The following is a 17,953-nucleotide window of genomic DNA, read 5'->3' as shown; positions in this document are numbered from 1 at the left end:
CAGAAGTTAGTTATATCTCTGATAACCCTTATGTGTTATTGTGTTTTTTTCCAGGTTTGTAAAGAAAACCAAACCAAAAAGACACTTGCAGCACTTAGTGAACCTCTGCTCTCCAAACATTAGACATGTTCTATTTTGTTGTTATTGTGTTAATGAATTATAGAAACAATATTTTAGCACAAAGCAGGACATATTCTTAAGTGCTTTCTTTGCCTGTTATTTTGTAAAATGTTGTAGGAATCTTTGAGTCTGTTCCAAACAGCCACTACGATTACAAATACAACAAATTTACAAATTACATTGAGCTTTAGTAGTGAGGCTATTGTGCAGCTTTAGTTTAGTTTTTTGTGTTTGATGAGAAAGCTGTAACAAAAAATACTGTTTAATTTTCTCTTCTAAATCTCCTGCTAACATGTGTACTGTATGGGGTTTCATATCTTTTGTGTTCCTAATGTTTTTGGAACATTTTGTGCATCAATAAACATTTTTTCAGCCTTAACTAGCTCACAATGGTAAAAATAGAATTTAACAGTTTCATCCATTGTTTAAAGCAATTTAAACAATTTATTCTTTAAGTTGCTGCTGGGTTTTTATTGTAAAAAACTAGTCATCATCTTCTTAGTTATGTGATGGTGTAATGTTCAGAGACAGATGTCTTACAGCTAAAACATTAAATCGCATTCTCAGAATTCTCAGAGTTTTCAGATCTGATTCAAAACGTTCTCACTGACAAAACACATTGGTGAACTTTGACGCAAAATAGCACTACTAGCACTAACCACAACTAGCACTCTGATGTCATTGTTAACACACTACAGGCAAAAATGTACGTGTATCTAGTCAGTGATTGAAATTGAACCCAATCAGTGAACGGGATAAAAGCAATTTTAAATGCAATAGGCATGTGTGAGTTGTGTTGTGACTTCAGTAATGGCCCAGGACACAGGGACAGAGACACATCCATACATCCGTTATCTTTCTCTTATCCAGAGCCAGGTCACAGTGGCAGCAGGTTTAGCAAGGCCTTCGAGGCGTCCTTCTCCCCAGCAACGTTTTCCAGCTCCTTAGGAAGAATTCCAAGGTGTTTCCAGGCCAGATGATATATATAGTCTCTCCAACATGTTCTGGGTCTACCACAGGGTCTACTACTAAGCTGGGAGTGCCTGGATGACCTCCAATGGTGGGCACCTAGAACGCAGTTTTTCAATGCAAATTGGCAGTGACACACACAGGTACATAGCTTTTTCATTAGCTCCTGAGGAAAGCACAGACAACATGGATACAGCGCAGCTCTCCATTTTTATTAGAGGCGTCTATTCAATTTGAGGAATGTCTGTGTGGTCAGACTTTAAAATCACTTTTTCTCCAGTCTAGTTGGAGCATGTTCATAAATGCTATCAGAACGGTTTTGATTTCACACCGCACTTACAAAGTTTTTGAAGTAGGAAAAATAAAAAGACAATAAAGAAAAATAATGATTTATTAATTAAATATTTAAAATAATTCTGTGTGATTTAGTTGTTTTACTGTATTTGTTAGATCCTATTTGGAAATGGAGGTTTTCCCATAAGTGGCAACTGGGGGATGACACACTACAAAGCAGTTTATGCCAACACAACAAACAAACCAACTCATTGTACAGCCGTTGGTCACATCTCGTCTTGATTACAGCAGTGCCCTGTTAATGAGGTTACCCGTTTGCATAATCAAACACAATTAAACACAAACAGAGGATCCAAAATGCAGCAGCACGACTGATTTTTAATCAGCCAAATCGGACTCATGTCACTCGACTCTTCAGATCCACTCTGCCGGCTCTGTCTGTTTCCTACAGGGTGATCACTTCAACAGCTTATCTCAACTCCCTCATTCACATCTACAATCCCTTCTGTCCACTGCGCCCTGCAAGTGAACAATGTCTGGTGGTCCCAGCACCGCACGGAAGACACCTAGCGAAACTCTTCAGCTCAATGATCCCATGATAGTGGAACGAGCTACCAAACTCGTTCAGCAACCTCAGTCCCAATATTTAAAAAACTGCTGAAAACAGAACTCTTCCACACTCTTCCTCTTAAATTGGCTAAAATAAATCCTTTCTGCTCTTTCTCCTACTTGCATCTCGTGAATTGTGAACACTTTTCTGATAGGACTTTGCTTTGTTGTTTTCTCCTTGACTTAGATTTTTGCTGCCTTGTACCTCACTTGTAAGTTGCTCTGGATAAAAGCGTCTGCTAAACGACTAAATGTAAATGTATTTAAAGTCCATTAGTACAGTAGACAGTAGGATTCAGTACTGTGGACTGGGGATGAAGAAGTGAGATCTTGGAAGTATCAGGTACTTTTTTTAAATTACAGTTTTACTTATCGAGGTAAAGTTTCATTGTCGGTTTAAAGTAGGAAAAACTGTTGCTGTTTCATGGTATATTTATGGTTGATGTTGTAGCATGTATCAACTTCTCTTCTTGTAATTATTCTGTTAATTATTAAATGTTGTTCTCCAAGGTGAACTTTCTTAATGTTCAGGGTCACAGGGGGCTGGAGCCTGGAAAGGTCTCCAGTCTATGTCAGTGCCAATACAGAGAGACACACACATCTTTTACTTTATACTGTAGTAAGGTGGTCTGATGTGTGCAAGAGTTGGAAGCTCAATCAAATAATCACTTTAATGTAAATTTTTACTACTAGTTTTAATCTTTAATCTCTTTTTAATCTAAGAGTTTTGAGCTCTCTTCTGTCTTGGTGAATTAGTGCACATGTTTATTTGCAGTAATGTTTGCATTCTTTCGTTAGAAGTGAGGTTTGAGTGGCACAGACACAAGGGGTGGTAGGTAGGTTTCCCTTTCCGCTCTAATGACTGAGCTCAGGGTTGTTCTCTACCACTGTTCTCTAAAACTTCAGATAAATCATCTGACAGTAAATACCCTGTTATATATGGTACAAAAATCTATTTTCTGTAATGTATATTAATTAATAGGTTTATATTTCTGTACATCACACTTAGCTCAGTTTGAATCGCTCTAATAATATCTCACAGCACTTGTTGTATTTGACACGTCCTCATTCTGCTCTGGTGTGAAAATGTCTAATTCTTGCTATGACAGCAACACATCTACATGTGTGAAAAGTAACTGTGAAGTGGTTTGTTTCTGCTGCTGCAGTTTGTTTCTTCTTGGACTTGGAGTCTATCGCAGCTGTCATAGGGCGAGAGGTGGGTGCACACTGGACAGGTCTCCAGTGTATCCCAGGAAAAACACAGAGAGACATTTTAGATTGTGAAGGAAAGTGGAATCTGGAGAAATTCCAGGCAACATGCAAACTCCACACTGAAAGGTCAAATGCATTTTATATAGTCTGTGGATTTTTAGAGAAAGAAGAACATCAATGTTCCAAGAGATATTCCTTTGGTACATAATGATTTAATTTAATTCAACTTTATTTATATTGCACCAATTCACAACATAGTCATCTCAAGGCACTTTACATTATAAAGTTCAAACTATACCAGTATGTAGAAGAAAACCCAACAATTCCCTCTTGAGCAGCTACAGGCTGGTGATGATGGAGTGTCGTGACCCTGCATTTATTAACTTTGTATAAACACCATGTAAATAAATGTTCCCATTTCTGTGTATCACACCTCAGCTTAAAACTTCTGATCATAGATTTACTTACCGGTTTTGACACTGGCATTACCTACATGAATTTTACACTGTATTGTTTGGACTTCTATGACTTTTAGTTCAGTTCAAGTGTCATGTGACTGTAGTTTTTGAATAGCATATAAAGAGCATTTCTTCCTTTAAAACCAACACATGCTGATCATTACACCTGTGCTTTAACATCCTTACACTGATCACAGTACTGTACTGATTCTGATATTGATAAAAATACTGCAATATAAGTTCAAGTTTCTTTAATGTACTTTTTGTTGGGTGTCATCTTATACTATCTGTCTTGGTGTTTCTTTCCCCTATAGTGACAATAAAGTTATTGTTGAGTCTTGAAACACAGCTCATCACAGTACAGGCTTTGTGTTATACACTGTAAAACATATACAAATAAATACAAACAAATATTAGATTGGTAGGCTACATTAACTCATGTAATGTGATGAAATTTAATGTTTCATAAATGTGAAAGTTTTATGAATAATGTCATTTTTTATTTAAAACTTTTTTAGGAACCAGTTAAAACCTTTGTTCATTAAACAAGTTAATGTATTTTAATGGTGAACAGTGTAAACGTACAGTAAATATGTTAAAACTGTGGTAGATGACTGAGTGTTTCACATAAAAAGGAAGGAAGAACAGAGAGGCTGTACTTTTTCTGATGCATATAGATAAAACCTAACTTCTCTTTATTCTTTCTGTCTTTGCTGTGTTACATATTTGAATGTAAAGTACAAACATTTGTCAGAATCAGAGCAGCAGAGTGACAGTGAGGGTCTGCATGTGAAGATGGGACACACTTTGTTCTGTGTACTGTCATTATTCTGTGAGTACATCACTGACTTTCTATTAATCTATTGAAGTTCAGAGATAAACTCATGTTTTCTTTTTATGGTAGTTTTCTAACTAACATTATAGTTTAATGTCATGTTGGTTGTTGATTTGTCTTAGTTCAGGGTGGAAAACTGAGCTAAATACACAAGTGGACAATTATCTTTGCACAATGTGACAGTTTCTTCTCTAAGCTAAACTATTGTTGTGTCTGTAGATTTTGAATGTAAAAAAATTCTTAATTTCTAAATGAATTTTCTTTATTTTAGGTTAAAAATGTGCTTCTAACTTCTGAACGAGTTTCTTTGCCTTTTGTACCAACATACATGATGTTGTCTTAGAAATGTTTAAAATGTCTAATGTGTAAAAAAAAAAAAAACTACCAGTATATTTAAAAGGCATTTGTTAATTATGATTTTGTGTTTCTGTCAGATCGATCATGTCTGATGTGGTTTTAATCTTTATTTTAGTGTCAAGTGCACTCATCTGTGGAAATACTGAAGGTAATAATTGTTCTTTTCTGTTTGCTTCTAGCTCATATAATGGTATATCTAAAACCTATAGCATTACTATCTGTCTATGGTCATATTTGATCATTTTGTAACATTATACTTCATGTTAGAATAGAAATGACCGGATTAGTGGACAAATCTTTCTTCAATAGAGTTTATTTTGGTCAGTCTTTTATTCATGTTTATGAATTGACCCTTACAGGGCAGAGGCTTAAGCTCTCTAATATTAATTTTCTACATTTATCTGATCATGTTAACAGGATAAAATGATTAACACATGGAAAGCGCATCTAACTCCAATGAGAGGAATGAATTAGTCAGAGGTTCAGTTGAGTCATTTGCAACAGCCCCTCCTGAATATTTTAACAGTGATTAATTTCAATTATTCCATACATTTGAAATAATTATAGTCTCTATTTCAATAAAGGCATGTTGTGGCATTCTGTCTAGGAGACACTAAAATTTAGAAACAGAAAATATAAAATGGAAATATTTGCATACAGATGAGTTTCAAATTTCAGGAAGTAACTTGGTAACAGCTCCAGTGATTCAGAGCTTAAATGATGGTGCAATCTTTTAATCTTTTGTGAGATTTCATAATTATGTGGTAACAATGAGGCAAATTTGGTTGACATTAATTTCCATCATTGAGGTATTTATTCGCTGTTCAAATAGTCTTAAATTAGTCTCTACATAAAGCCTGGAAGACATCTGTTTCTAGTGAATGAAAGACTTTATCACAGTTCCTCCTACTTTCTTTTACAATTTCTCCTACAATTACAATTAAAAAAACATCTTCTTTTGTATCTTTATTTGTTTACCTGTTTATCAGCAGTGTAGAAAAGACACATTTTAATGCCAAAAGCAAAAACTTTAACAGAAAAACAATTATGTACCAGTAGCTCTTATTGTTCTCATGACGTTGATCCTTCATGTTGTTCACAGGTTCTACTTAAAAGTGGAACATTCTTAATGAGATTTTTTTTATTTATCATAAAGATTAGCAGGTTATCTGGTTGTTGGAGTGTATTTAAACGTTTCCTCCTCCCTTCCTATCACTCAGACCTTTAGAATTTGTATGTTGGAGACCTGCTGTCTCCCTCTGCTGGATTCATTTCAGCTGCTGCTACACAAACATGTAGTAACATATTATTACATATGTTTTCATTTGTTTGGAACTTGAACCAGTTTTGTTACAAATGGGCGTTGACCTAATTTTGTGTTGTTTATTTGACCTCATTCCCAACAACAGCACAATAAAGTTGATTCCTATTAGAAATGTCAGTAAAATGACAACATGTTTCTGTTGACCAGTATCTTAACTCTGTGTGTTTTATGTGAACAGTTCCCACTAAGGTCACTGTGAGCAGACGACCCAGCTGGTCTCACATTTACAGTGGAGAGAAGATCACTGTCACATGTCAGATTGAGGGAGGAACTGAGTAGACGTATGAATGGACACCTTGGCTGATGTCTATTGATACGTCCACTCAACTGTCCATCTTTTAATTTTACTTATATTCTTGCATTTTAATGTGAACAGCTGCCAGTGCATCTTTGACCCTGCAAGAAAACTGGAATCAGATATTCAGTGGTGAGAGCATCACTCTCACTTGTGAGATCCAGGGAGGTGGAGGAGCTGAGTGGACGTATGAATGGACACCAGCCAAGTTAAACACACGTCCAACACACAATGAACACGTGATCGACAGAGCATCTGAGTCTGACAGTGGAAACTACAGCTGTCGGGGTAAAAAGGACTTTTCCTTCACAGAGTGGAGTAATGTCCTCACATTAACCATATCAGGTAGGTTGGATGTTTTATATTCATATATATTCAAAATGTTGTGTTCTGAGTTTCATCTGTTTCATCCAGATGAGCCAACACACTTCTACAAATATTCTCTCTTTTTACTTCTTTTAATGTGGCTTTTGTTGTGTGTGAGTATGTGTAAACTGCTGTCAAACAGCTTTTTAGCTTCTTCTCCACATCCACTAAGAAAAATGAGTTTTGAAGGAGTCTGCAGTTTCTTCCTCTGACATCAAATTTAACAACTGATCACTGTTTTTCCACAAATTGTTGTAGTATTTCCTAGTGCAGTGGTGTGTTATGATGCTGTTTGATAATTAGTGTTGACTACAGTTGACAAGTTACCTTATCTCTAAAAATCATATGGTTATTTTGCTTTGTTTGACAATTGGTATTGAATAATACTGTGATTGGTATTGAATAATTGTTATTACCTTACATGCATCTCAATGATTCTAATATTACTTATATTACTTTTTTACTTATTTTTTTAAATTTGTATTATTCAGAATGTTTACCGAAGGGACCACACATAGGATGGATAGAATCAATGACAGAGAATAAACTGTCAGACTTACAAATCTGATCATAGTTTCTGACAAAAAAAATCTCATGATGCTGATCACAGTGATAACATGAGAAATATCAAAGTCAATTGTTCAGTTTAATACCTACCTATTTTTGTCTATTTATTTAAATTGTCATCATTAATAGTGACAGTAATTATGTTTTGATGTTTTTGTTCTAAAACAAACAGCAACTAAACCACAGGCTAAACTGAGACCTGACAACAGTGAAGTTCCTGTAGGAGGCAGCGTGACCCTGACCTGCTCTGTGAAGACATCATCTGGTTGGACATATTTCTGGTACAGAGGTGATAAATCCTCTGATCCTCTGACCAAACAAGATGCTGATTTCTACTCATCTGATAGAATCAATGTCTCACAGGAAGGACTCTACTGGTGCAGAGGAGGAAGAGGAATCCCAGTTTACTACACAGAGAACAGCCAGTCAGTGAGGGTTGAATATTCCAGAGTGACTGAGTCCTTCACCATAAAGGGTGGGCTGAGGGGCATGAGATGTTCCGTAGGAGAAAATCCTGTGTCAAGTAAGAATGAAAAAATGTTGCTTTCTAAACTAAAGCTTTCAGTTTGCAAAAAGAGGAGACACTACACACTGATAAACATGTTGAACTTTATTAAAATGTGTCAAACATATTTCTGAAAATATTTGATATGTTGTCTTTGTACTATTTACAATCAGAAATGGCTTTAACTTATTTTTCAGTCATTGTATTTTTTAAATTTAAATTTTACACAAAGTTTTAACTTTTCTTTATTTACGGCCAATAGATTTTACATACTGAGGTCATGTTAACATTTGAAAACAACCATTAGAAGATAATAGATTAGAGAAATGATTATAGAAATATTCCCAACAGATAAACCCAGACCTGTCCTCACTGTGTCTCCATCATGGCTGAGTCCTGGAGCCTCAGTAACTCTGAGCTGTGAGGTTGAACATCCATCTGCAGGATGGAGGTTCTACTGGTATAAGACTGTTCCTGATCTGTCAGGCAAATACTACAGATACTACAGATACTACAGATACTACAGATATGAGCTGCTACCTGGTAGAGACAATGGGACTGAACAGAATTCCTCCATCATTCATGGACAGACACACACAGCAAGATATGTGTGTAGAGCTGGAAGAGGAGACCCAGTGTATTACACTGACCACAGTGAACCAAAGTTTGTCTGGTCTGGAGGTTAGTTTGTTTCTCTGTTTTCTCTGAATAAATACATTTTAAGTCATCACCTCAGCTCTTTGAACAATTTACAGTACCTCATTCTCATGTTAAAAATTAACTGTGTACTGTACATTTATGCTTCACCAGCAGAAACAAAGTGACAACAACATTTTTTTCTTCTGATCAAACAGTTTTTATTTTTATTTTCAATCTCACTGTGACTGGGCTGTGTTGCCTTGTTTTCTTCTGTCCAGTTTTTCTTTGTTTTTTTGTTTGTTTGTCCACCAGCATAAAAAAAACAAAATGCAAATAATTTGCAATGAGTACTTGTACTTTGGATACTACTAGTTTTACATAATATGAGACAGAACAATCATTAAAAACATTTATATATTGTCTTTCAGAGCACTGAACAAATTACTTAAACAATAAAACCAAACTAAACAAATAAAAAAGTCAAATCAGTGAGTAAAACAAAAAGATCAGCAGGAGAAGACAAGCAACTACAGAACAACTTAAACACCAATTTAAATTAAATACCAAGAAATAAATCTTGTTTAAAGATGGCAGGTAACAGTAGTTTAACATGTTCCAGCTGCTGTTGTCACTTTGTGTCATTTTAAATATACAAAGTTTTAAAACCTTTTAGAAGTTGAAATCATATCTCGATGAAGAAACTGCAGTTTGCAGTGATCCTCAATAAGTAGTTGAAGTAAAGGAAAATCACAGGCCTTTGTAATTTGGAATTTTAACCATAATTCCTTTAAACTATGTTTTATTTCTTTTGTCGTGTTTTTCAGATGTTCATCCATCAGCGTCTCTCACAGTGAATCCTGACAGAGTTCAACACTTCACCTCTGACTCTGTGTCACTGAGCTGTGAGAGAAACTCTACTGAGTGGACAGTGAGGAGGTTTACTGATGGAGGCTTCCTGTCCCACTGTTATCACTGGGGGACTATGACTGGATCCACATGTAACATCTCCACTTCACAGTCTGGTACTGCAGTGTACTGGTGTGAGTCTGGATCAGGAGAGTTCAGTAATTCAGTCAACATCACTGTACACGGTATGTTTCATGAACTTTTTACATTTATTTTATTTAAACATCCCTTTGTCAACATCCTATTATGTACTTTAATACCTAGATCAAACTGAGCAGTCGACAGTGGTCACATGCTGAAGTGTCTTTGGGTAAAACACTGAACCCCAACATGCCCCTGATGTGTGCTCCTTACTTGTTTGGGATTAAGTGTCTGTTAAATGATTAAATGAAATTGTAGTCTCAAAGTAACATCATGAAAAATACAGACAAACGTCTAATATCGCGGAATAATTTGGTTGGCAGGTCTTTAACTTAATCTTTTCACAACAATTTATACTCACATTTAACCTCAGTAAAAACATCACATCAGTCACAGCTTTGAACTTATTCTGTTTTCAAATTAATCATAGTCACATATTATCACTTATCATAATTAGTTTGGGTTTCACATGCAGTTCTTATGTCAGTCATCAGCTCTTTTTTTATCCTCAACATTATTTATTATAAAGTAAAGTGATCACAGGGAAAAAGTTATTTTGTGAAATGTTACTTATTAGACAGTTTGTAAATTCACCAAATCAAATGTCAGATCTTGATCTAAATCTCCAAAATAAATGTTGTATCATTGTACATCAGCTTGTTCTGATGTTCTGCACCAGCTGATCTCTGAAACTTAACACTGACTGTTTTCCAGATATAGATATTATCCTGGTGAGTCCTGTCCATCCTGTGACTGAAGGAGAGTCTGTTACTGTTGGCTGTAAATTAAGAAACACAAACTTTGTTTCCAGTGTGTTTTTCTATCAAAATGACAAACTCAGACAAAATGACACCAGACAGGAGCTGAATATTTCTGCAGTGTCAAAGTCAGATGAAGGTTTCTACAAGTGTCAGTACTCAGGAAAAGAGTCACCACAGAGTTGGTTAACAGTTAAAGGTGAGTTGGAAACATGTTTTATGCATCTTCTTTTTGCTTCTCTGTCTGAATAAATCATGTATAAACTATATTTATAAATATAATTTTTTTTGTTTCTTGTTTGGGAAAAGTTTTGTGTTTAAGTTTTAAAATTACATAATTAACTAATTACGTTTCATATAATACAGTTACATTAAAAAAGAAGTGTTTCTCTCGTAAGAAAGATTAATTTTTACTCTATACAGTTCCATATGATACCACATGTGAAGTACTGATGCAGCAGTGTTACTGTGAGAAAATGTTTTCATTCAGTGAAAATCATCAAAAGATTAGCCTCAGCCTGTCCTCACTGTGTCTCCATCATGGCTGAGTCCTGGAGCCTCAGCAACTCTGAACTGTGAGGTTGAACATCCATCTGCAGGATGGAGGTTCTACTGGTATAAGACTGTTCCTGATCTGTCAGACAAATACTACAGATATGAGCTGCTACCTGGTAGAGACAATGGGACTGAACCGAATTCCTCCATCATTCTTGGACAGACACACACAGCAGGATATGTGTGTAGAGCTGGAAGAGGAGACCCAGTGTATTACACAGTGAACCAAAGTTTGTCTGGTCTGAAGTTTTTTAAGTTAGAAAACATAAGTTGAAAACATATTTTTATTATGAGACAAACACCTCTGTTTGATTGAAAGGCAAGTGAATATAGGTCAAAGTGCTCAGCAACATACTGGAGTTCATTTCTCTGGCCCATGGATGTCAGTCCTTTACCATTACTGCGTCTTCTTGAAGTGTTTGTGATGGTGAAATGTTTTTGATATTTAACAAACCACGTCCTGAAAAACTAACTAAAGCAATATTTTGTTCAGTCTGGATCAGGAGAGTTGAGCACTTTAGTCAATGTAACTGTACACAGTATGTTTGAAAATCTCTTTGAAACATTTAAACACATCCCACTTTAGAATGGGAGTTTCCACATGATAAACTTTTTGTATTGAAGAGACTTTTAAACATGGTTAATCTCACAAGTGCTGTTCTCATGGTGAAGTTACCACTTTAGGGATATGATCACATATGTAAAACATGAGTAAGAGTTATGGAATATTCTGGATGTGTGTGGCTCTATCAATGGTTTCTTTAGTTTTCTTTTAGCAAAAAGCAATTGCTTCCTGTGTCTTTGTCTAAATCCACACTGACTCTGTGCCTCACTGCCTCTATACAGTTTGTTAATGCTGATTTCTAATTACAGGGTCCAGGCCTGAAAGTTCTTCATTTACTGTCCCGTTTGTCTCTGGGTTGATTACTAGAATTTTACTGATTGTTGTCCTGCAGCTGCTGCTGCTGCTGTGTTGCTGCAGAAAGATAAAATGTGAGACCTTTTCTTGTTGATGATTCACTGAAAATAACTGTGAAATAATTTCAATACAAAACAATGTAATAATGATTGTTTTGTTTTTCAGCTCCATGTTCCAACAGGTTAGTGCAACACTTCAGTCCCTTAATGATAATCATTTATGTTGGGCTTCTTTGCCTGGAGCCTCCTCAGAGTCTAGATCACAACTGTTTACATGTTTCTTTCCAAATTTATAGTATTTTCTATGTTTTAGGTTCATTCAGTCTCTGAACATCAGTCAAGACTCTGCTACAAAACAAACAGTCGACCAGAGTCAAACTCAAGTTTACTCCTCTCTTCTCCATGGTCAGACTCAAAATGTTTTACTTTCATAACTATCAGTTGTAAAATACACTTTGAAGTAACTCATTTTATTAATTTTGTTGATTTTCAATCTGATGTTGCAGGTGATGCTGCTGTGTATGAAGCGATCAGAGGCTCTGGAAACACAGAAAGTGGTAAAGTATAAACTTTGGTTAATGTCAGATTCTATGACTAGAACTGAATGATCAAAGTATATGTCACATTTTTTATGTTCAATACAATGTTCATATTTCAGATGGTCAAACAGACGAATATCATAATGTCACATTGATTCAGGGTGAAGCTCTTGACAAAACAGGTCAGTACACGTATTAAACATGTTGTTGAATAGTAAGACTTAAAGTATTGTTATGGAAAAGTATAATTCATTAAAAACATGATTTTTTTACACATTCTTATGATCATCTTGACAGGGAGACCTGATGATACAGAGGAGAACTGTGATTACAACAATGTGAATCCAGATCCAACCACAGGTACAAATATTATCACTGCAATCACTTAGTTATTAATAATTCAAATTGATTTACAATAAAAATGTATAATTCTTAAACATTGCAGTAGAAAAGTGTAACACCAGCCAATGAGCTTATAAGTCTGAAAACAGCAGATGAGACATGAAAAATTTAGTTCCACACTAACAATTGACTGTATTGTTTCTATCAGTGACTTCTATTATGTTTTCACACCTTTTCCCTTGTTTAAATAATTACTGAAACTGTTCATATTTAATAATGTCCAGTGATGTAGACTGAAAAATATAGATATCTGCTGTTATTCTCTTCTGTTTTCTATACTTTTGAGCGAAGTGATGAGCATAAGTCATTGTGTCAGTGTGTTAAAACTTTTTTATTAGAATCAATTAGAGCTGAAGAAAACTTTCTCAGTATAATTAAGAATTTTCTCTATTTACAAACGGAATAACTTATCATCTCTTTTACATTTTTTTCTTTTAATTTATTTTTGTTTTTCCTTTGTTTTGTAATTGTGATTTTTTTTTTGTTCAGATTTATGAAGAAAAATGCATCATCAACAAAACAAGACACACTTAAACGACAACAACAACAAAAAAACAACAACAATCATTCCTACTTTGTTAGAACATATTTCTGATGATGAGCTTGACCTATGGCAAAGCAAATTCAGTAGCAGAATAAAGGTAGAATATTTCCCTCTGAAATGTAGTGAAGTAAAAATAGCCTAAATTTAAAATATTCTTGTACTTCACAATTTAGCTACATCCCACATCTGGTTACCTGCCAAACAGCTGGATACCCTTCCTGGATGTTCTAGCAATAGTGAGCGAGTTGAATGTTTTCTTTCTGTATTCATTCAACTTGTATCATAAAGAGCATCGTAAAAAACTGCAAAGGGTGAGTAACAAAGAAATAGGCCTAAGTCCTTACATGAATCAAACCTGCAACTTTGACGTTATAAATATGGCTACATAACTCCACTAAACTGAGCTAAGACAACCGATCTGTTATTGAAGCAAAAATTTTAGTCAACAGGGCTTTATTAACTATGTTGAATAATTTACATTTACGATCTAGTTCCTAAGTTATTTTACCTGTCAACAATGTTGGTGATTTTGTGTTTTCATCCATTTTGTGGCTAATAGGTCGACTTCAATATGGATTAAGATTGTGACTTCTTGTGCTTATAAATGTACTGTACAGTCTTCTGAATACTATTCTGTACTATCATGTTGCTGTTTATGTGAAGGAGAAGTGCAAGAAGCCAGTGTCCAGTGAATAGCAGACTATAACAATGCAGAGGAAGAAACTGGCTTTGAGGAGAACCTCAGTTATGCAAGTGTTAAATTCTATATTACTGATCTTCTGTCAATGAATCTATATTGTATTTGAGATGAAACCTAGGACTAGTGTAATTTGTGGAATAATTGTTATGTTTCTGTTAAAAGGAGTTCGATTTGTTTGTGTGAGTAATTCAATTCAATTCAACTTTATTTATATAGCGCCAATTTACAACAAAGTCATCTCAAGGCACTTTACAGAATAAAGTCCAGACTACACAAGTATGTAGAAGCAACCCAACAAATCCCCCTTGAGCAAGCTCTAGGCAACAGTGGAGAGGAAAAACTCCCTTTAACGGGAGAAACCTCCAGCAGAACCAGGCTCAGGGTGGGCGGCCATCTGCCTTGACCGGTTGGGGTGAGTGGAAAGGGGAGAGAGAAAAGAGCAGAGCAACGAAAAGCAACAACAAAACAACAACGAAAAGCAACAACAAAACAACAACAAACAGCAACAACAAAACAACAAGAAAAGCAACAACAAAAAAACAAAAAAGCAACAACAAAGCATTGTACAGGTTGGTAGGACACAAAATTAATGGCATACAGTGGTGACAAATAAATGTATAGAGAAAAGCTAGTTCAGGTTGAGTGAGCAGTTTTAACTATAAGCTTTATCAAAAAGGAAGGTTTTAAGCCTAGTCTTAAAAGTAGAGAGGGTGTCTGCCCCCGGAATTTGGATTGGAAGCTGGTTCCACAGAATAGCTAAAGGCTCTGCCTCCCATTCTACTTTTGCAAACTCTGGGAACCACAAGTAGGCCTGTATTCTGGGATCGAAGTGGTCTAATCGGGCGATGCAGAACTATGAGATCTTTTAAATATGGTGGAGCTTGACCATTAAGAGCTTTGTATGTAAGGAGGAGGGTTTAGAACTCTATTCTAGATTTTATGGGAAGCCAATGGAGAGAAGCTAGTGAAGGTGAAATGTGATCTCTCCACCTTAATCCAGTCAGCACTCTTGCTGCAGCATTTTGGATTAATTGAAGGCTTTTTAGAGACTTATTAGGACACCCCAGAAGTAGGGAATTACAGCAATCCAACCTAGAAGTAACAAATGCATGGACCAGTTTTTCAGCATCACTTTGAGAAAGGATGCTTCTAATTTTAGCAATGTTCCGTAGGTGGAAGAAGGCTGTTCTAGAGATTTGTCTTATATGTGACGTAAACGCCAAATCCTGGTCAAAAATAACTCCAAGGTTCCTCACCGCAGTACTGGAGGCCAAAGTTATGTCATCTAAAGTAACTATATTGTTAGACAGCATATTTCTCATGTTTTTAGGCCCAAAGAGGACGAGATCAGTTTTGTCTGAATTTAGAAGTAGGAAATTGTAGGACATCCACGTCTTTATGTCTTTTAGACATGCTTCAAGTTTGACTAATTGGTTAGTATCTTCTGGTTTCACAGATAAATAGAGCTGGGTATCATCTGCATAGCAGTGGAAGTTTATGGAATGTTTCCTAATAATTTTGCCTAAAGGTGACATATACAGATTGAAAAGTATTGGTCCTAGCACAGAGCCCTGTGGAACTCCATAACTAACTTGGGTGCATAAAGAAGAGTCATCATTAACATGAACAAGTTGGAATCTGTCTGACAGATAAGATTTAAACCAATGTAATGTAGTTCCTTTAATTCCAAATCCATGTTCTAGTCTCTGGTCAATGGTTTCAAACGCGGCACTAAGGTCTAGTAAGACGAGTACGGACACAAGTCCATTATCTGAAGCCAGAAGAAGATCATTGGTGACTTTTACCAGTGCTGTTTCTGTACTATGATGAACTTTAAATCCTGACTGAAAGTCTTCATACAAATTATTCCTGTAAACGTGGTCACATAATTGTTTTGCAACTACTTTTTCAAGGATTTTAGAAATAAACGGGAGATTTGATATTGGGCTATAGTTGGCTAAATCACCTGGATCGAGACAAGGTTTTTTAAGTAATGGTTTGATTACAGCAACTTTATAGGCCTTTGGTACATAGCCAGTTTCTAAAGATAGGTTAATCAAATCTAATTTGAACGTGTCTATTAAAGGTAGAACATCTTTAAGCAATTTGGTTGGAACAGGGTCTCAAAGACATGTTGTTAGTTTTGAGGAAGCAATAATTGAACTTAGCTCAGTGAGATATATGGGTGTAAAGCAGTCTAAGAAGGATTGGGGCCTTATTGAGGATTCTAGAGCTGTTGTACATGAAGATCTATCTGTAATATTTGTAGGGAGGATCTGGTGAATCTTTTCCCTAATGGCTACAATTTTATTCATAAAGAAAGTCATGAAGTCATTGCTGCTCAGAGTTAAGGGAATAGTAGGCTCAACAGAACTATGGCTCTTAATCAGCCTGGCTACAGTGCTGAACAGAAACCAGGGGTTGTTCTTGTTTTCCTCTATTAGTGCGGAATAATATGCTGTTCTGGCATCACGGAGAGCTTTTTTGTACATTTTTAAACTGTTTTTCCAGGCTAACCGGGATTCTTCTAAATTAGAGGAACGCCACTTCCACTCTAACTTTCGTGACGCCTGCTTTAAGGTGTGCATTTATGAATTGTACCATGGAGGTCGGCTCCTCTGATTCACTGCCTTCTTTTTCAGAGGGGCAACTGTATCTAGTATCATACGCAGTGAGGCTGCAGAATGGTCAACTAAATAATCAATTTGTACAGGAGTAAGATGGCTACTCACCATAGCATTGACACATGGTGGTGAAAAAGATGAAGAAATAATTTTTTCACAGCATTTTCAGATAAACATCTGCTGTAGTGGACTTTTTTCCTAACTGCTGTATAGTCCGTTATTATAAATTCAAATGTTATTAGAAAATGGTGAGACAGAAGAGAATTATGAGGAAATACTATTAAATTATCAGTTTCGATGCCATATGTAAGGACAAGGTCCAAGGTGTGACTAAAACAGTGAATGGGTTTATTTACATTTTGGGAAAAAATTTTATCAATCTAAAAATGAATTAAACGCAATGCTGAAGCAGTTACTGTCAGCATCTACATGAATGTTAAAGTCGCCCACTATAATGACTTTATCTGTACTAAGCACTAGGTTAGTACAGAAAGAAAGAGGTTAGGAATGAACCAATAAAGAAACTGTAACTAATGGACTGGATAAACACTGAGGAGTTCCAACTGAATAAGCAATGGCTGAGATCAATGACTTCTACATGCACATAATTCTTAATGCTTGTTTTTGAAGGATGAAATGATACAGTTTTAATAGCTGACTACTCCCCCAGACTAAATTACAATGATAAATATAAGAATAAGTTAAGAAATAGTCTAAAAATCAAACAACTTCTGAGTTTATCATAGGCCAGACTTTTCCCAAATTCCCCAAACACTTTTTACAATGTTAGCAGTTACTACTGTGACTGATTTTTCCAGGTTAAAGATACTTAACCTGTTATATACTCTTCCTGTTCCTGGTTCTCTGCCCCAGCTTTACTACACTCATTGCCTGCTCTAATAACTGTATTTTAACCTGTTATTGGAAACAAACACCAGCATGATTGTTGTTGTTCATGATTATGTTACTTTTCATATGTTTTATCAGATCAACAATAAAGAGCTGAGAGCTAATGCTGCCTGTCTCTTAATTAAAACAATAACAGTGCAGAGCAAAGCATAACCCAGGTGAGTACTGTACATATAGATGCATCTTAAAACATGCACCATTACACAGTACCAAAACATTACTGCATTTTCCAAAATGTCATATATAATAAAAGAACATGATTACACATGAACAGGTGACAACAAAATTGCAGTTTCTCATAAAAAAAAAAAATACATATAGTCAGTGAATAATCAGTAATTGTGACAGCTTTCGAAGATATTTCTGTAACGCTGATAATTTTGTAATTCTTGCAAAAATTCCTATGT

General features: G+C 35.6%; 1 protein-coding gene across 4 annotated transcripts; it reads left to right on the top strand.

Annotated features, from left to right (window-relative positions):
- The first annotated feature begins 4,201 nt into the window (after positions 1-4,201).
- On the top strand, positions 4,202-14,642 carry LOC137138090 (Fc receptor-like protein 5). Of its 4 annotated transcripts, none has more exons than XM_067525015.1 (14): positions 4,202-4,494; positions 4,970-5,002; positions 6,555-6,818; positions 7,579-7,929; positions 8,263-8,592; positions 9,375-9,641; positions 10,312-10,554; positions 11,784-11,903; positions 11,995-12,010; positions 12,142-12,233; positions 12,335-12,385; positions 12,487-12,549; positions 12,665-12,727; positions 13,259-14,642. In XM_067525015.1, the coding sequence occupies exons 1-14, from the start codon at positions 4,458-4,460 to the stop codon at positions 13,264-13,266; spliced, it is 1,938 nt and encodes a 645-aa protein (XP_067381116.1). In that variant the 5' UTR covers positions 4,202-4,457; the 3' UTR covers positions 13,267-14,642. The 4 variants fall into 4 exon arrangements, with proteins under 4 accessions (XP_067381116.1, XP_067381115.1, XP_067381114.1 ...); XM_067525014.1 differs by lacking the exon at positions 12,665-12,727 and having other exon boundaries at positions 12,487-12,552; positions 13,276-13,410; positions 13,487-14,642; XM_067525013.1 differs by lacking the exon at positions 12,665-12,727 and having other exon boundaries at positions 12,487-12,552; positions 13,276-14,642.
- Positions 14,643-17,953: the final 3,311 nt, after the last annotated feature.

The sequence above is a fragment of the Channa argus genome, chromosome 12 (genome assembly GCF_033026475.1).
Source record: "Channa argus isolate prfri chromosome 12, Channa argus male v1.0, whole genome shotgun sequence".
Taxonomy (NCBI): domain Eukaryota; kingdom Metazoa; phylum Chordata; class Actinopteri; order Anabantiformes; family Channidae; genus Channa; species Channa argus.
The sequence above is the reverse complement of the archived record's forward strand: the minus strand, read 5'-3'. Positions and strand labels throughout refer to the sequence as shown.